Source organism: Mobula hypostoma, chromosome 19 (genome assembly GCF_963921235.1).
Source record: "Mobula hypostoma chromosome 19, sMobHyp1.1, whole genome shotgun sequence".
Classification (NCBI taxonomy): Eukaryota; Metazoa; Chordata; class Chondrichthyes; order Myliobatiformes; family Myliobatidae; genus Mobula; species Mobula hypostoma.
The window spans coordinates 22,353,956-22,375,033 of record NC_086115.1 but is presented as its reverse complement, the minus strand read 5'-3'; the positions used below and the strand labels follow the sequence as shown (position 1 = coordinate 22,375,033).

Sequence of the window (21,078 nt, the reverse complement as noted above, 5' to 3'; positions counted from 1 at the left end):
AGGACAGATTGTATTTATAAAATAGCATCTTTTGTACCTTCATCTCAGATACCATTACAGCAAAGTAATATTAGTCACCTTTCACAGGAAGACAGAGGCCCAATGCCTTCAAGTCTGTGAGTCAACTGGAGGCTGAAGGCCTCTTTGTGTGTCTGAGTAGGTGGTTGGAAGAGAGGAAAGGAGCTTTTTTTTTGCTGTTATTTTGTTTTGTTGTCATTGTTGTTGTTACTGATGTTGTTCTGCTGAACATTTTTGACATTGGAATGTGTGGTGACAGTAGCGGGATGCCCTCAGCACCACTTCTTGTACCACTCTCAGGGTGGAGGAGCAACACCTTATATTCCATCTGGGTAGCCTCCACCCTGATAGCATTAATATTGATTTCTCTTTCCTGTAAACATTTTTACCCCCTCTCCTTCTATTCCCCACATTGGCCTCTTACTTAGTCTCATCTGCCTTTCACCTCCCTCGGGTCCTCTCCTCCTACTCTTTCTCCTTTTATCCACTCTCCTCTCCTATCAGATTCCTTTCTCTCCTGCCCTTCTTCAGTTTTCCTACCCACCTTTCACATTCTAGCCATCCTCCTTACTGTCTCCCCACCTTTCTCATTCTGGTGTCTTCCCCTTCATTTCCAGCCCTGATGAAGGGTCTCAGCCCGAACCGTCAACTGCTTATTCATTTCTATAGATGATACCTGATCTGCTGAGTTCCTCCTGCGTCTTGTGTGTGTTACATCCTTAAGTTGTGTTGATTGTTAATGCAAATGATACATTTCAATGTATTTTTCGATGTACGTGTGATAAATAACTGAATCTGAATCTTAAGCTGAATCTTAAGAGAAAAGAAGATGGCGGCACAACACAGCGCGTAGCGGCGACTCCGGAATGAATATCGGTATCTGTCAAGTAGGATGCCGTGCACAATCCTGATTTTATGGAGACGGACATGAGTAGCACGGAGGAACATCTGGTGAAACTTCTGAAATGCCTGTTTCGCTGCCGCTGCTACTGTGCGATCCAGAATCTTTGGAGGGGAAGGCCCCGAATCCTCGGCTTTGCCTGTTGATTGGCGGCTGGGGCCGGGGTCGAAGTGCTTGGCAGAGATGGTGCTCGGTGCTTGGTGTCGGAGGGCTGGTCAGAGGCTCAAAGTGTTTGGACGGACTCAAGAGTCGGCTGTGGTCGGGTGCTTCCAAGGTGCTGCATCGGCAAGTTTGCGGCGCTGGAGATTCATGGCAGGGGGAGTTTTTCTTCCTTCTACCGTCTGCGTGAGATGATGGGGCTATCGGGACTTTGAGACTTTTTTTTACCATGCCCATGGTCTGCTCTTTATTAAATTACGGTATTGCTTTGCACTGTTGTAACTATATGTTTTAATTATGTGTTTTTTTTTTCAGTTTTAGTCTTGGTCTGTCTTGTGTTTCTGTGATATCATACTGGAGGAACATTGTATCATTTCTTAATGCACTCATTACTAAATGACAATAAAACAAGGACTGAGTGTTCTCATAATCTAAAAGCTGAATCATTCTACTTTAAACTAAGGGAATCTAATCTTCATGTACTACCAAGGTGCTCTGTCACCTGGAGGTAAAACTGCAATCCTTCTACATTGGCTCATTAAAATCAGAGACTACAGCAATTTGTTCTTGATTGAAGTCCTTTGACAAACCCACCAAACCTCCTGGCTCATAGGATGAAAGGTAAGGTAGTGCAGCAGTTAGAACAATCACTTTACAGTGCCAGTGATAACCAATCAGGGTTCAATTCCCATCGCTGACTGTAAGGAGTTTGTACGCTCTCCCCGTGACTGCAGGAGTTTCCTCTGGATGCTCCTGTTTCCTCCCACATTCCAAAGACACACGGGTTAGCGTTAACAAATTGTGGGCATGCTAAGTTGGCACCAGAAGCGTAGCGACATTTGTAGGCACAATTCTTGCTGATTTGATTTTGACTAAAACAACGATTTTCACTATATATTTCAATGTTTTGTTGTACATATGGTAAATAAAGCTAATCTTTAATATTTAGATTTAAACAGATTACTGAGTTTTTTTGGGTACTGAAGGTTCATTTATTATCTAAATATATATCCCTGAGATTCGTCTTCTCCAGATAGCCACAAAACAAAGAAAGAACGTGAAAATTGCTCAGAGAGAAACATCAGACCCACCCCTACACAAAAGGAACAACATCCCGATCATCAATCCCCCAAGCCCCCCTCTCCCCGCACACAAAAAAACTAACAGGACATAACAAGAACATCATCTCCCAAACCCATCCCTCGCACAGCAAAACAGAAAGGAACAGGTGAAAAGCACAGAAAAATACTAGTTAGATTAGTGAAGAATTCTTAGATTAGTTCTTTTGATGTGGCTTCCTCCCATTCCTCAATGACCCACATTTTCAAATTATTATTTTAATGTCTTATTCTATTGTCATTGAGTGATAGAGTAATAGAACATGAAAACAGGCTATTTTGCTCAGCTCGTCCATGACAATCAGGATATTCAACTAAAGCTATTTGCTCCTAAACCCCTCTTAACCTTTCCTGTCAATTGCATTTATTCAAACAACTCATTATAAATCTGTATGCCCCACTATCTCATGGATCCATGGACGAGCATGTATCAGCTCTTTTCAGTATCCATTCTGTACTCTCTTACTTTGGTTGTTGTCTCTAAGTGTGCTTTCCCACATTTTCAGATTCAGAATCATTTACTTATCACATGTACATCAAAACATACAGTGAAATTCTCGGTTTGGGTTAACAACCAGCACACCCAAGAGTTCTGGGAGCAGCCCGCGAGTATCGCCACGCGTTCCAGCACCAACATAGCATGCCCACAATGTTCAGCAGAACAAAACAGAACACTACAAGCAACAAAGAAACAACAGCAAAATAAACCCTTCAAATGAAATGTGAGGCAGTCCTGAACTTACTGCATAAAAAGCTGGTTAAAGCAGAAACCTCATCACATTTAAAGAAGTACGTGGCATTATACTTAATAAGCCTTAACCAACAAGCTGCCATTACATGACCTGGTGCTTCCAACCAAACTGCTCTCTTGCTTCTGCACTGGCTGTTCATATTGTAAATCATCATGTGGTTAAGTCAGTGGAACAGAGACATGAGTTTGGATTCCATCACAGCAGCTGGAGAATTTGAAGTTCAAGTAATTACGTCAACAATTTAAAAAAAGAAAATGAGACTTGGAAATGGAAGCCATAAAAACTGGTCTGATCAATTTAATGCCCTTTAGGAAAGAGAAATCTGCCATCTTCATCAAGTCTGATCTTCACGTGATCGCAGACCCCATATGGTCATCAGAAAATTGATTTTTTCGGTTCAGGAGCAGTTAAGGATGGGTGTTAATTAACATGGTTGCTTGCAACATCTACACCTTGTAAATGAGTAAACAAAGAGCTCCAGTTTCCTTTTCCACTTTGGAAGGAAACTGACTTTTCAATACAAGATGCTTGACTTTCAGTCAAGTAGCTTAATTTCCCAATTCGAAACCATGCCTCTAGCTAACAGGTAGTGTTGCTAAATCACAAGTTCTGAATGACTCTCCAACTTGACTCCAGGCTGCTTGCAGCAATGTCCTGGTGCTTACATTCTTGGAGACGTCAGGGCAATCCTGCCAGGGCTGGCAACCTTCAGTCCAAATTATCTTTATACAGCAGACCTCAAAGTATCAAAAGCACATCCAACTTAGTCCCAGTTCTCATTAAGATGGATGATAAATGAGCCACAAGTGCAAAGTTGGGTAAATAAGCTTCATCATTTTCATGATATCATCCACAATTTCCTACACTGTGGTGATACTCACTACAGCTTGAATTCAATCTCCACAGCTGCAGTAATGATGCCATCTGCCAACTCTCCAGGACGCCAGCCACTGTGGCACCAATTATTCCAATTAACAGCAACTGGGTTAAGTGTTTAACAGTCAGAAAGGTAGCTTCATTGAGAGTGCTGTTACAAATTTAATCAGCATTTTTGTTCAAGAAGTTCACACATTTGGCATCCCACAGGAATATTTACACATTTCACTCCGACCTGGGATACAATGCACTCCTAACTAGTCACATGAGTTTGCTAACAATTCAGTTCTAACTTGATTAGACTACATATACATCATTTTCTCAATTCTTTCCTGCTGTTACCCCGACTTGTGACAATTTGGCACTTGAAGGCTTGGCATAATTTGTAAACACGGTTATTTTTTGGCTTGTCCCTGTGAGTTTTGTGAGGCAAGGGTTTGGGAAAGACTATTTGTAGCAGTGTTTCATAGATGAATGAAAAATTGGAAGTTTGAAACAATAGAGCCTACACAAGTGGGAAGAAGTGTTCAAACCTCAGACTCGCCCTTGAAATTCTATATTCTATTTCACTTCCCCTTATCTAAAAAATGCAGGGTTGACAATTTTGATGTGGTCTATACCATTTGCAGACTGTGGAGCATAGAATCCTCAAAGAAAAAGCCCCCAGTCCCCTCCCCTTGAAGAAAATACAACTGCAGTTCATTGCAGCATTATCATCGCCTTATCTTATAAGCGATTGTTTTGTATTAGATTCACAAACTCTGTGGAGAATATATACCACCGTTCTCAATTAAAGTGTCTAATCACTGTAAGGGCTATTACCTTTCTCATGACATATTTTTGAAGAGTAGCTTCATTAAACAACTGAAATTTGAATACTCTGGAAATATTTCTGAACGTCACTGCTAATAAAAACTAATGTAACTCCAACATGGCTAATCACTTTGCAAAGAATAAGCAAAAGAATATAATAACTTACATTACTCATATATTCCAGTAGTAGATCTTGAAGTGCCTGGCGAACTGCATTGCACTCTGCTATTATATTCTCACGGTGTTGGTCACGCGTGCTGGAAGAGTCTGCCATCAAAGCAGCTTCACGGACAATATCTTCCAGCCTCTTTTCCAACAGAGGTCTCAGTTGATCTTCATGGACTGTAACAGGGTCAATGACAATAACACTCTGCAAAATGAGAAGGAGACTCTAATAAGTGTTATTAAGGATCCTTATTATAGTTTGAGTTATGACATTCGATAATGGCTAACATTAATAAAAAAGAACATGCGATTACAAAATGCCTTTCACAATCTCAGGTTGCCCCAAAGATTTCCACAGCCATTATTTGAAGTTTAACTACTGCTGTAGGGTGTGAACAGTTGTAACCAATGTGTGCATAATAAAGTCCCTTAATTAGTAATGAGATGAATATCTACTGTAGATAATGTGGGAGAAGTTTGAAAATGTCAGAAAATGTTTAGTGGCATCACTGTTTCCCTCCCTAACCCATTATAGATCAGGCATACAACTGGGGCTCCACACGTCATTACGACATGGTTCAGCTCCCAACAAATACACTGTCTCTCGGTACAGCAGATATCCAATAAGAGTCATTTCAATTGGGGCATGCACTAGTTGAAGTTACATAACACTGGCCAGCGTACACAACAAAAAGAGTTCTTGTCTAAATGGTACTATTGTAGGTGAACACAAGAGATTTTGCAGATGCTGGAAATCCAGAGCAACACATGCAAAATGCTGGAGGTCGGGTAGTATCTATGGAACTAAATAAGCAGCTGACATAATGGCTGAGACCCTTCATCAGGACTGAAAAGGAAGGGGGAAGTTCCGGGATACATAAGAACATAAGAAATAAGAGCAGGAGTCGGCCATTTGGCCCGTCGAGCCTGCTCTGCCATTCAGTAAGATCATGGCTGATCTGGCCATGGACTCATCTCCACCTACCTGCCTTTTCCCCATAACCTTTAATTCCCCTACTATGCAATAAGAAAGATGGGGGGATGGGACACAGGACTATTTAGAAAGTGATAGGTGTAGCCAGGTGGGTGATAAGGGTATAGGGCTGCAGAAGAAGGAATGTGATAGAAGAGGAGAGTGGGCTATGGAAGAATGGGAAGAAAGAGGGACCCTGGGGGAGGTGATAGGCAGCTGAGGAGAAGAGGTAAGGGGCCAGAGCGGGGAATAGAAGATGAGGGAAGGGGAAGGGAAAACAAATCTTGGAAGTAGAATTCAATGATCATGCCATCAGGTGGGAGGCTACCTAGACAGAATATGAGGTGTCACTCTTCCATCCTGACAGTAGCCTCATCGTGACAAAAGAGGAGAATATGAGCTAACAAGTTGGAACAGGAGTGGGGATAAGAACTAGGATGGTTGGCCACCGGGAAATTCCACTTTTGGCAGATGGAGGGGAGGTGCTCAACGAAGCAGTCCCCCAGTTTATGTCAGGACTCACCAATATAGAGGAGCCGCATCAGGTGCAGTAGATATAATAGATGATCCCAACAGATTTGCAGGTGAAGTGTTTCCTCACTTGGAAGGACTGTTGGGACCCTGAATGGAGGTAAAGGAGGAGGTGAATGGGCAGGTGTAGCATTTCTGTCTCTTGCAAGTGTATGTACAGGGAGATTAGCAGGGAGGGACGAATGGACAAGGGAATCTGTGTGGGAAGTGGAGAGATGGGGGAGCCAGAAGGTAAAGATGTATTTGGTGGTAGGACCCCATTGAAGATGGCAGAAGTTCTAGATTAATGTAACATTCCACTTTGAGTCACAGCCATATTCGTGAACAATAAAAATTAAACAAATTTGCACATCCAATTCACATCCAATAAATTACAAATGAAATTGCAAGTCATTAGAAAACCCATTAAACAATTGGGAGGGTTTTGCTAATTGGGAGGGTTTTGCTGTTAAATCAGTGGTTCCTATTTGGCTGCTTGTGCCACTAACTGGCTATTCTGCACACATTATCATCCTGTCTAACTTGCCTGCCAAATACCGAGAGCTGCCCAGAATTGTGCATTCATGATTTGTACTTGAAACTATAAGCAAATCAGCACCCTGAGTGCCAAAGTAATTACCCTGCTTGGCCCAATTCCACTTCCACTTTGTTTTGGGTAATATTGGATCTGTCATCTGAGTTCTGAAAGCTCCATGAACATTATATCATTATTCCCTTTTTTTCCAGAATGTATTTATTTTATTATCTGTCATAATTTTATACTTTTGCACTGTACTGGTGCCTCAAAACAACAAGTGTATAAGATGGTGATAATAAGCCTGGGTCTTATTCTGATTCTGGTCAGTACACTTGTGAGAACTTCAGTGCTCTTCTTCAAATTAGAGCTTTATACTTTATTGTCGCCAAACAATTGATACTACAAGATACAATCATCATAACGATATTTGATTCTGCGTTTCCTGCTTCCTGGATTACAAATCGATAGTAAGTATTAAAAATTTAAATTACAATTCATGAATAGAAAAATTAGAAAATGGAAAGTAAGGTAGTACAAAAAACCGAGATGCAGGTCCGGATATTTGGAGGGTATGGCCCAGATCCTTTCAAGGTTCAAGATTGCTTATTATCTTTCTTCGGTACATGAGTGTACATGAGACCAAAATGATTGTTATTTCTGATCTGATGCACCTTAAAAAAACAGCCAATGAGGGCAAAATTCCTGACCACAACACACAAAATTTACCACACAACCAATCAGCCTTAAGACCTCCTCCCTACATCAAAATTGAGTTTCCATAATGACGGCCAATTAGCAGTTGATAACTTTATAAAGACCAAGCATTCAGACGACACCACAATTAACAGCACACTGATGATGTCTCCTCCTATGGTGATGAAACATTTACAAGTAAATTGCCAAGATCAGAGAACAATTCAACCCAACCAAAAACACAATAGGCATAAAGAACAGAATAAAAAAAAACAAAAAACACAACAAAAGCAACTTATAAAGTACAATGTACAAGTAACTGCTTTATATATAGAGACTGATTGTATGTACATAAAGTGATGCTCAGTGATGTTTATGTAGTAGTGGTGGGAAGGGTTAATAAGTTAATCAGCCTGATGAAAGCTAAGGGGAAAGTAACTGTTTTCAAATCTAGTGGTCTTGGCATGGATGCTGTGTCACCTCTTCCCTGATGGAAATAGGACAAACAGTCCATAAGGAGGGTGGGTGGGATCTTTCATGATATTGTTGGCCTTTTTCTGGCACCTTTCTGTATATATCACCTTGGTGGCGGGTAGGCTGCTGTTAGTGATGTGCTGAGCAGTTTTAACTACCCATTGCAGATCCCTCCTGTCCGCTAGAATGCAATTTTCATTCACCTCATCTGAAAGACTACATTTCCAATAGTGCAGGGTGTGTCAACCCAGACTGCATACTCATCCCTCTGATTTGAACACAAACCCACAGCATCATTACTCAGAATCAAGTGCTGCCACTGCGTCAACAGCCGACACTCCAACACTAACAAGTGGTGGAAGGTCCCAACCAATAAGTTTTAACCTTGGAAAAAGTTAACCATTGTTCATCAAAGTTATTTAAAGACTCAGAAATTCCTGGGTTTCACACAGGAATTTCTAATGATGGCCCCACACCCCTGTTTAACAGTTCCTGATAAAGAAAACCGCCCCCATAAAATGAAACCAAATTGAGCTCTATATATCACAGCCAGAAGTGTTATTTTAGAAACACACATAAAAGTTGCTGGTGAACGCAGCAGGCCAGGCAGCATCTCTAGGAAGAGGTGCAGTCGACGTTTCAGGCCGAGACCCTTCGTCAGGACTAACTGAAGGAAGAGTGAGTAAGAGATTTGAAAGTGGGGGGGGGGGAGATCCAAAATGATAGGAGAAGACAGGAGGGGGAGGGATGGAGCCAAGAACTGGACAGGTGATAGGCAAAAAGGATACAAGAGGATAATGGGACAGGAGGTCCGGGAAGAAAGACAAGGGGGGGGACTCCCCCTCCTGTCTTCTCCTATCATTTTGGATCTCCCCCTCTCCCTCCAACTTTCAAATCCCTTACTCACTCTTCCTTCAGTTAGTCCTGACGAAGGGTCTCGGCCTGAAACGTCGACTGCACCTCTTCCTAGAGATGCTGCCTGGCCTGCTGCGTTCACCAGCGACTTTTATGTGTGTTGCTTGAATTTCCAGCATCTGCAGAATTCCTGTTGTTAGTGTTATTTAAGATATAACTTTCCTACTGGTGCCAGATATGAATGGAGAATGATTTTCAAAAGCAATGTACATTGGATGAGTGAAGGGTCGGGCGATGGATATCATCAGGGAGATGCATTAGGTTTTGTATCAGAGCCTAATTAAAGGCAAATAACAATCTGTCATGATTAATCAGATGCTGATGGACAATCTGATTCCTAAAAACTCAATAAAGCAGCTGCTACTTAGAGTAAGGATGCTGGCTATTAAAATGGAGGCATAATATAGAACAAATTCACCCCAATAACTCCAGACCATCAAAAGGTTAAATTATGAAAATGAGTTGCATGCAGATCGACATTTGCTGGTTTACACAGTATTAAATATTGATTTGATTGAACTCCATCAGAATTTGAAAGGATAAATTGACAGAAGCATTCGTTGCTCTTGGGAATATGTAGAATATGTGAACATAGCTCAAATCCTCAAGCTAGACAGGCCAGAGCTAGGAGAAGATCTTGTTTCGTACCGCTTATAGATATAAGAGGCTTTTTAGCCCATCCGACATAAGTGGTCTCTTATATCAATACCATAACTCCTTTCTCCCATAACTTAGAAACATAGAAACATGGAAAACCTACAACACAATACAGGCCCTTCGGCCCACAAAGTTGTGCCGAACATGTCCCTTCCTTAGAAACTCCTAGGCTTTTTCTATAGCCCTCTATTTTTCTCAGCTCCATGTAGCCATCCAGGAGTCTCTTAAAAGACCCTATTGTTTCCACCTCCATCACCGCCGCCGCTGGCAGCACATTCCACGCACTCACCACTCTTTGCGTAAAAAACTTATCCCTGACATCTCCTTTGTACCTACCTCCAACCACCTTAAAACTATGCCCTCTTGTGCTAGCCACTTCAGCCCTGGGGAAAAGCCTCTGACTATCCACATGATCAATGACTCTCATTATCCTGAACGCCTCTGTCAGGTCACCTCTCAACCTCTGTTGCTCCAAGGAGAAAAGGCCGGGTTCACTAAACCTATTCTCATAAGACATGCTCCCCAATCCAGGCCACAGCCTTGTAAATCTCCTCTGCACCCTTTCTATGGTTTCCACATCCTTCCTGTAGTGAGGTGACCAGAAATGAGCACAGTACTCCAAGTGGGGTCTGACCAGGGTCCTATACAGATGCAACATTACCTCTCGGCTCCTAAACTCAGTCCCACGATTGATGAAGGCCAATGCACTGTATACCTTTTTAACCACAGAGTCAAACTGCGCAGCAGCTTTGAGTGTCCTATGGTCTCGGAGCCCAAGATCCCTCTAATCCTCCACACTGCCAAGAGTTTTACCATTAATGCTATATTAGATTAGATTATGAGAACACTCAGTCCTCTTTTTATTGTCATTTAGAAATGTATACATGCATTAAGAAATGATACAATGTTTCTCCAGAGTGATATCACAGAAAACAGGACAAACCAAAGACTAACACTGACAGAACCACATAATTATAACATATAGTTACAGCAGTGCAAAGCAATACCATAATTTGATGAAGAACAAACCATGGGCACGGTAAATAAAATCTCGAAAGTCCCCAAGTCGATCAACTCCCGAGTCCCTGATAGCAGGCGGCAAAAGGGAGAAACTCCCTGCCATAAACCTCCAGGCACCGTCAACCTGCCAATACCTTGGAAGCAGCCGACCACAGCCGACACTGAGTCCATCCGTCCGAAAACTTCGAGCTTCCGACCAGCCTCTCCGATACAGCCTCCCGAGCGCCATCCTCTGCCGAGCGCCTTCGACCTCGCCCCTGCCGCTGAAACACGCAAAGCCAGGGATTTCGGGGCCTTCAGCTCGTCCGGTTACCACACAGTAGCAGCGGCAGTGAAGCAGGCATTTCAGAAGTTTTCCAGATGTTCCTCCGTACTCCCACGTTTGTCTCCATCAAATCAGAATTGTGCACAGTCCCCTACTTGACGGATAACAGACATCACCACCGAAGTGGCCGCGCGCGCTGCCGTCGCGCCGCCATCTTCTCCTCCACTCCATATTCTTGTTTGGATGCTCATTAACTCCCACCTGATTCTCCGACCACACATCTGCATGAGGGGTAATTTACAATCAGCAAACAATCTGCCAACCAGCCCATCTGTTGAATGTAGGGAATGCATACATACTAACTCCAAACAGCACTGGAGATAAGAATTGAACCCAAGTCACTGGAAGTGTGAGGCTGCATCAGTACTTATCTACACCACTTTGCTGCCCTATAAGGGGTGAGTATTTACAACTGAGGTGAAGAGACATTTCTGCCCTCAAACTTCTGTGAACTTTATGATTTCCCAAATTTGGAAGATGACGGAAGGTCCATGGTTAAATATATTCAAGGTTGAAAATGGAGGATATTAGAGTGCCGAGGAATCAAGAGATGGGATTAGGCACAAAAGCAGACTTGTAGTAAAAGAGTTGCCTTTCTCATTATAAAATAGCAGTGTAGACTTGAAGGTTTGTGACATGCTCTAGTACATTTCTTATCAGAGTGACAGACAACTCAAAAATGTCCCTTCAGCCAATTTATCCATGTCAATCAAGATGCTCATCTAAACTAATCCCATTTGTCTGTGTTTGGCCACTATCCCTTTAAACATTTTCGAACCATGTACCTGTCAAAATGTCTTTTAATTGTTGGTATACCTGCAGCAACCACTTCCTCTGGCAGCTTGTTCCATTTATGTACCACTTCAGTGTGAAAATGTTGCTTCTCTGGTCTCTGTTAAATCTTTCCCCTCTCACCTTAAAGCTATGTCCAATAATTCTTGAGTTCCCAACCTAGGCGAAACATTCTGTGCATTCATCCTATCTATGTACCTTGTTATTATACATACCAGTAAGCTTACCTCTCAGTCTCCTACACTCCAAATAATAAACTCCTAGTCTGCCCCACCTCTCCTTGTAACTCAGTCCCTCAAAATCCTGGTAACATCCCCGTAAATCTTTTCTGCACTTTGTCCAGCTTATTGACATCTTCCCTATGGGAAGGTGAGCAAGAATGAACAGAATACCCAATGTGCAGCCTCTTCAATGTCTTGTACAACTGCAGCAAAACACCTCATCTTCTATACTCACTGCCCTGACTGAAGGCCAGCTTGTCAAAAGCCTTCTTCACCACTCTAATCCAACAGAATCCCACAGTAATTCCAGATAACTTTCTTCACTATGATGCCACCTATCTTATTGCCATCTGCACTTACTAACCATTCCTTGTATATTCTCATCTAACTTGTTGATTTAGATGACAAACAACATGGGGTTCAGCTCTGGCCCTGGGGAACACCATTGGTCATGGGACTCCAGTCAAAATGGAATCTTCCACCATCACCCTCTACTTCCTACCATCAAGAGGCTTCTGTATCAAGTTCCATTCGATCTAAACTTCCAGCCTACAATGGACAGCCTTTACAAATGCCCTGCTGAAGTCCATTTAGCCCTCATCTTGCCCTGATAGACCTTCTTGGTTTCTTCTTCAAAAAGTTTGAACAAATTCGAGAGACATGATCTCGCATGCACAAAGCCATGCTGACTATCACTCATCAACCCATCTTTAGACCTTACCCCTCAGGATCTACTCCATTAACTTACCCACCTCAGATGTTAGGCTTACCGATTTGTTTTCCTCCTCAAATAGACACAACATTAACCACCCTCTTCCTGGTACATCATCAATTACCAGCAATGTTACATATACACTCAGTGGCCACTTTATTAGAAGTTCTCTTCTCACTGCTGCCATTAGGAAGGAGGTGCATGAGCCTCAGGTCCCACACCACCAGGTTCAGGAACAATACTACTCCTCAACCATCAGACTCCTGAACAAAAGAAATATCTTCACTTACCACAAAACTCCACTGATTCCATAATCGATGGACAGGTTTTTAAGGACTCTATAGCTCATGTTCTCAATATTTGTTGTATATTTTATTATTATTATTATTTCCCTTTTGTTAGTATTTACCTTGTTTGTTGTCTTTTTCACATTGACTGCCTGCTCGTCTTTGTTGTATTTTTCCATTGATTCTATTGTGTTTCTTTGTATCTACGGTGAATGCTCATAAGAAAATGAATCTCCGGGTAGTATATGGTGACATATATAAAAGATTTATTTTGAAGTATGAATTTTGTACACCTGTACACCTACTTGTTAATGCAAATATCAAATTAGCCAATCATGTGGTATCAACCTAAAGCATCACCAGGCTTACAGGCAGCTTCTACCCCACTCTTATAGGAACATGGAATGGTTCCTTTGGACGATAAAATGGAAATCACAGTTCTACCTCATTATGATCTTGCATCATCTTGTTTACCTGCGCTGCACTTTCTCTGTAGCTTTCACATTTTATTCTGCATTGTTATTGTTTTACTACCCCTGCGGCCTCCAATGGTCAGGAACGAACTTACTGTGCACCAAACCTACATTCCCTACAATACCTCATAAAAGTATTTTTCTAGTTGTAAAGCATTGTAAATGGCACCACATTCCTTTGAAAGATCGAATGCCTGTCTGAAACATTTTTGATACTTTCAGTAGAGGAACTTTATTACTATTTCTGCATAGCCAATCTATCTATCTATATACTACTAAAATTCTCATGCTCTGTTTGTGACCTCCAATTAGCCCAAACAGTGCATTACAGCGGCACTTTTTTTTTGACTAAATCGACTTAAAATGCATTAACTTACAGAATGCATGCAAAGTTCAGGGTTATATATTCGTATAAAATTGCTCACTCATCAATCAAGAGGCCCCACTTTCCACAACCCGAGCCGATTCCAGCTTTAATGGAAACAGCAACGTGACACCACAACGCATGCGCACGGCCAGCCTCAGCAACGCTTCACAATGCTCACAGCAGCCACACCAACCGCAGCAAAAGGGCAGGGCCATCACATTCATTTAGGAAAGCGCCAACCACATCATCAAGAAACATCAGCGTCCTGGAGGCTTTGGTGTTACTGCTTCATACCTTCTATCAAGCATTAGAGTAAAAAAATATGGACAGCCTAATTATGCGGCGTGGAAAGAGAAGGGGGACATTATGGTCAAGACTGCACTACCTTTCTCTCAAAGGGTGCCCCAACGGGTCACCGGGTTGTCTAGTCGTTTTTAATTTGCTATATCTCTTAGTGTAATGCTTTAAGTTCCAAGTTATTTAAAAATCAGAACCCAAAAATCAATTAATTGAAGATATTGGAAATGTGAAACAAAAATATAAAATGCTGGAAATAGTCATCAGGTGAGAAGACGGAGAAAGGAATGAAACAAAAATTTCAGGCCGATTACGTTTCTTCTCTTCCGAGCATTTCAGTATGGACCATTTCAGCTATTTTCATTACTATATCAGAAGAAAGGAAGAAGGCTTTCTGACTCAGCAGCAGAACTAGTTTTGTCAAGAAAAGCTAACATTTTGCACAAGTTGATAGGGTGATTAAGATGGTGTATGGAGTGTTGGTCTTCATTAGTCAGGGGACTGAATTCAAGAGTCGTGAGGTAATGTTGCAACTCTAGCCTGTCCTGGTTAGAACACACTTAGAATACTATGTCCATTTCCGTTTGCTTCATTATAGGAAGGATGTGGAAGCTTTAGAGAGGGTGCAGAGGAGACTTCCCAGGATACAGCTGGACTAGAAAGCATGTCTAATGAGGATAGGTTGAGTGAGCCAGAGATTTTGCCTTGGAGTGAAGCAGGATGAGAGGTGACTTGAGAGATGTGTACAGGTGATAAGTGGCATAGATAGACTGGTCAGGCCAGAGACCATTTTTCAGGGCGGAAATGGCTACTACAAGGGAACATATCTTTAAGGTGACTAGAGGAAAGTGTAAGAGGTAAATACTTTATGCAGAAAGTGGTTGGTGCATGAAACGCCTTGCCAGGGATCATGTGTGAGACAGGTTCATTAGGGGCATTTACTAAACTTTTAAATTGGCACATGAATGATAGAAAAATGGAGGATTATGCAGGAGGGAAGGATTATATTGATCTTCGAGCTGATTGAAAGGTGACACAATATTGCGAGCTAAAGGGCCTATTCCATGTTCTACAGTATGGTCTATGTTCTATTTCATTCCCACATGTGGAATCCTTCCACTTCCTTCTACTCTATTAAAGCACTGTTCGAAAATCGGTGTCGTAAAGCAAGCCTTACTGCCAAACACCGGTTAAGGAAAGCTTTCAACCCTTAACGTATTATGGACAGAAATTCAGATAGGATTTATTAAAAAATATCTTTTACAAAGCATGGTGTGAATCTGCTGCTGGATTAACTGTGCTTTGAAATCAAAGTCATTTTCTAAACCTAATTAATAAATTTCACAAAGGAAACACATCCATAACCCCGCAAATGTTAAATTGTAAAGATTCAATTCAAATAAATGTCATTATTTTAACACAATTGATTAGATGATGGATTTAGAGTGAAATATTTTCGTGTGATTGTTGCTAATCGAAGGCTTTGCAAATTTAACTTAGATCCTTTGAGCTATAGATTTAATACACAAGATTAAATACCCTTTTTTCCCATAAAGCGTGGAACAACTTCATTTCAGAGTTTAATGGCATCCGAACTTTCTGGACACGACGTGATAAGAAGCATAGATAGAGTGGACAGGCCAGAGACCATTTTTAAGGATGATGCTGGAAATCCAGAGTAACCCATACTAAATGTTGGAGGAACTCAGCAAGTCAGGTGGCATTGATGGAGCAGAATCAACAGTTAATGTTTTGGCTGAGGCTTTTCATCAGCACTGGAAAGGAAGAGGGCTGCATCCAAAATAAGAAGGTGGGGGAGGAGAAAGAATACAACCTATATTTTTTGCTTTACCAATCTGAGTTTGGCTTCATCATGGCAGTAGAGGAGGCCCACCCCCCTCACATGGTCTCACTATCACCTACCAGCTTGTACTACTTCCCCTCCTCCACTTTGCTATTCCGGCTTTTGCTCCCTTCCCTTCCTGTCCTGATGAAGGGTCTCGGCCCAGAGAATTGACTGGTTATTTCCCCAGCCCCCTTAGATGTTGCATGACTTGCTGAGCTCCTCCAGCATTCAAAATACAAAATGGTGGGTAAACTTGGAGAGACATAGAAACCAAAGGTATCCGAACCAATAGCCACAGAAAGCATTAAAGCATTGGGTGATGATGTACCTCCATTAAATCTTTCCACAGCTTTGACTGTTGGCTATGATAGAGTCAAGTTAAGTCTCAGCCAGGACTTAGCTTTGTTGCTTAGTGGGTAAGACTTTCTGTGTCCCAATTCCATGTGACGGCGCCCGCATTGCAAAGGTCCAGCCATGGCGCAGGGCCCTGCTGCAAAGGATGAAATCAGATTCCTTGTACATCTTCCCACTGCAAACGTTCTGTGGATACCAGTGGCACTGCAGAGACTTCACCGTGGACCACATATGCGGATCAGTGTACAATGCACACAGCTGTGGCACCACATGAGACCCCGTTGATGTGAACACAAGTACATTCAATCAGCAATATCATTGCTATGGATTGTAGGATTACTCCACATCTTGACAACAAAAGCAAATGACAAGCAACACTGAGAAAGACCAGAGCCATAATGACAATGGTCATTATGTGGATGATCAGCCATGATCACAGTGAATGGCGGTGCTGGCTCGAAGGTCCGAATGGCCTACTCCTGCACCTATTGTCTATTGTCTATTGTCTATTGACTCACAAAGTACCAACAATGCAGGACTTTTCTTCTTTTTAATAATTGCACTCTTGGAATACCATATTCAGTTCCGAACGTCTCATTACAGGATGGATGTGGAAGCTTTAGGCAGGGTGTGGAGGAGATTTATTAGGATGCTTCCTGTATTAGAGAGCATAGCCTATGATGATAGGTTGAACAAGCTGGGGCTTATCTCTTTGCAGCAAAGGAGGATGAGAGGCGTCTTGATAGAGGTGTAGAAGATAATAAGAAGCATAGATCGAGTGGATAGCCAGAGATATTTTCCCAGCTAATACAAGAGAGCATAATTTTAAAGTGATGGGAGAAAATTATAAGGGGGGGATGTCAAAGGTAGGTTTTTTGATTATTAGATGCATGGAATACCCTGCCGGGGTGGTGGTAGAGGCAGATACATTAGGGGCATTAAAAGATTCTTAGATGGACACATGGATGACAGAAAGCTGGAGGAATGTGTATGAGGGAAGCGTTAGATGGATCTGAGAGTATAGGTTGAAATGTTTGTATATCATGGGACAAAGGACCTGCTCTGTTCTATAATATTTATGTTCTATATATGCAATTTGAACAATGGAGAATGCAAACACAACATGGCGTACTGAAGCAGTGGAAGACCCACCTTCCAGTTTGGGACCCCACTGTAATCCTGGAATAGACCAGAGTGAGGACAATTTGAGATCAGGGTGTGCTTTATCTAATATGACAGCAATTAATGCTGTCACGAGGCGCATGAAATGGTGGGGTTGGTGTAATCCCAACCTATCTTTCTTATTGAGCATAAAAAGAAGAAAAGATGTAAAGCGGGAGAGCAAGAGTATTCATGATATCTAAAAATTGCTATTAATAAAGGGGAAATTCATTGCAATCAATGATATGATGCATTGCTTTTTGCATATCATGTCTACCTTAGATTAACTGTCAGGTAGCCAAAAAAAACTTCCTAATTAACCTTCCTCTTCTCTACCTGTAACTGCAGTAAATTTGGTTTAATTATTGTGCTGCTGGGATAGGTGATGATCTGTGATGTGCCGGGTCTGACAGCTTGCCAGAAAATGTGTTGCTCATTTTATCCAGAATACAGTTTTTGGTTAGAAAAGACAGGAACTGCAAATCCTGTGCTTGTTGTTTAAGTTCCCTGTAGCCTCTTTCAAGCACAGCAAATGAAATGTAATTCCCACTAGAATAGTTAGTGCTGACATTTATTTCCAGGCACGATAAAATTAAACAAAAATATTTAAAGTATGTCATATACTCTGAGGTTGTAATTTTAATAAATAATGCAAAATTTAGTTTTCCTTTCAATATCATGCAACTGTAGGTAACAAATATCTTTGATTTATGGAATAATTTGATAAGCTGGAGTCCTTCATCATCACAATAAGAGAGGAAATTATAGAGGCATTGAAGGGTAGTTAATGAGGCAGGGAAAACAAATCTTGGACAACACTTCAGTTACATTGGGGTTATCTGAAAAGGGTCTTGTTCAGTGCTGTGAAGGACAAATATAGCTCCACGTTCACAGAATATTGGTGAACAGCCAAAATAAATTCTTAAGAATGAGGAAAGGGTAATTAAAACCAGGACATCAATCATGTAATTAGACAGTAGAACCTGATTTTAACTGAACTAATCGGGCATCTTAAAGTTAGCTAAGCAGACCCAAGACCTACCCATTTCTTTCCAAAAATATTCACAGACCATGAAAAATTTCTTACTGTCAGACGCTGTCTGCTTCTCATAATACTATCCACCTCAATACAAACACAAGAGATTGTGCAGATGCTGGAAGTCTTAAGCAACACACACAAAATGCTGGAGGAACTCAGGAATGCCATCAATGGGAAGAAATAAACAGTCAAACTCTCAGGCCAATACCTGATGGCGGACTGTTGAGTAATCGGGGTTATGCCAGGGACTCAGATTGATGGGCTTTTCATAGTGGGAGCCTTCAGCAAAGACCTTCACCCACTCTATCAATCCCATGCTCGATACTCCAAGCATAGATGCTGCTCACCCCAACATAAATGGCAGTTGCCATTTACATCTTTTTGGCACCTAACTTTTCTTTCCTACTCCATTTCTACCCACTGCTTAGATGAAAAATAGATATTTATAGTGCTACAGTTTGCTGAATGCTCAAAATGGGTGGGAAAGTAAAGATGTTAACAGGAAGCTCTGACATTGTGTAAAATGCTATGTAAGTATGTGCCTTCTCTACCTCTGTCAACCCACATGTTTCCTCCTCTTGGAAATTCCCATTGGTCCGACAACTCTTATGTCAGGAGAGGCATAGGAGAACAATATACAGACCAGCTCTGTTTCCTGAGATGCTTCTGCTCAGCATTGTGTGGGCCATGGAACCAGGAGAGGTTCCACAGCCTAAATCCACCTGTTCTGAACTAAACTCAGACTTTAGTCTCCTGAGGGGTAGAAAATGGAGGACAAAGTCATTGGGGGGATAATATGAGAAGCACTTTGAACAAAGCCTCAATGGTAATATAACATCAAGATCATCTCCTTCACTGTCCTCAGCATTAAGAGCTGCTGCTGAATAACTTGCTGTACATGGTCGAGTGTTGAATAATCAGGGTTACACCAGGTATTTTGACCAATGGGCGTCTTCTGCAAAGATCTTCACCCACTCCATCATGGAACTGATATGCCAAGCATAGCTCAAACCAGCGTTTCAAAGGTTAGCAACACCATATTAAGGTGAATTCTTCCAAACATTCTACACATGATCAAAGTATCTGTCGTAAGTGCTGTTCAAAGCAAATTCTCTGCAGAAGTAGCCAGTACATGAATAGGTATAACCAGCAAAGAAGAATTCAGAGATTCCACAACTGTTCCTATCTTCACCATCTGTTGCAGCTCACATGCCATTTGAATCAATGCCACAGAGAGTGGACATGTGAGCCTTTACTACATAGGCATGAGTGTCATGACAATACAATCTCAGAGGAAGTTGCCTCCACAAAGTCGCGGCTGTTCCTCCTACACTTTCTACCTGATGGATACAAGCTGTGTCAGGAAAAACTGATGTGATATAGAACAGTCAAGCTGGAATATTTGTGATTATTGCTGTTTTTCACTCATTGTTAATTCCATATTCACGTAAATGAGTGTGTTACAAAATATGGATGACTGGCAGCGAATTTTGTGGACAGGTGGGTGTGAGACCCTCCCGTCTCCCTGACACTGAGAATTTTGCTCTCTCCCATGATGGTTATCTCAAGAGCCACAGGTAATGGTTAGATGATCACCTCCAGCATGTTCAGTGTTCACTTATCCTGCAAGACAGGATCCCTGAATCAGAGCAGTGTCATATCTGCAACAGACAGTCGGTGAACATCTGCTGAGCATGTTGATGAGGGAAACATTCAACAGCATGGAAATGAAATTAAAATTTGAACAGATGGAGTTGTGTGGAAATGTACTATCCAAAAGGGCCATGTTTACTTGAAAGGTGAGGGAGCATGACAAGCAGAATGCTGGAGCAACCTTCCAAGAGCACACGGAGAAGATTTCAGTGGTGTGTACATCAAGGTGGAAAAGGAAAAGCCACATTCCCTGATCTAATGAGGTCATTAATTGACTTCAATGGATCAGCAATGCTGACCCTCCAGCAACGTATTCATGGTCTCTCGGGCAGACACTCCCCACCAATCTGATGGGAAAATATCTGTTCTACAGCTTCTATGGTCTCAGCACTGACCAATATCTGACCACCTCCAGAACTCGTCAAATTTCTATTTGCCAGTTGTCTTTAAGTTATGGATTGGGATTTGGTTCTCTTCACCTGCAGAGTTTGTTAGTTACTGCACATCTCAGGTCCACATGAGTGAATTTAATGAAACTTAGCTGGTGAACAATGATTTCTGTCAGCAGGGAGGTGGGAACCCCCCCTCCCCCAGTCACCTTTCTCTGAAGGCCTTGTGCACTCCATCCCAACCATCACCAGAGCTTAATTAGGAACGTAAAGTGTCAGTGCCATGGCTGCATTGAAAAAGTTCGAGCTGGTGTACTGCAGTAAAAACCATAATGGGACTGGACAGCACATAATCCCAAATCTTGTCCTCTAATACGATATGAATGGCAAGAGGATAAGTAGTTGTTTTAAGTACTGTCTTGTAGCCCATTCTCCCACACACCTTCCTTTCAGGCCACCCTCCCAGTCTGTGTTAAAAGTGATATGTAGACATCTTGCTTTCCAGCCACAATTCCAATGCTGACATTTACTACATGGATCTGAAAATGATCAAAGCACGATACAAAGGCCATGTATTAAA

General features: G+C 41.8%; 1 protein-coding gene across 1 annotated transcript in view; it reads right to left on the bottom strand.

Annotated features, from left to right (window-relative positions):
• Nucleotides 1-21,078, bottom strand: part of LOC134358903 (catenin alpha-3-like) — a 703,413-nt gene that overhangs the window by 364,034 nt on the left and 318,301 nt on the right. Inside the window, exon 7 of the mRNA XM_063071546.1 lies at nucleotides 4,804-5,007. Within this exon, the coding sequence (XP_062927616.1) occupies nucleotides 4,804-5,007 (204 nt within the window). The remainder of the gene's footprint in view (nucleotides 1-4,803; nucleotides 5,008-21,078) is intronic.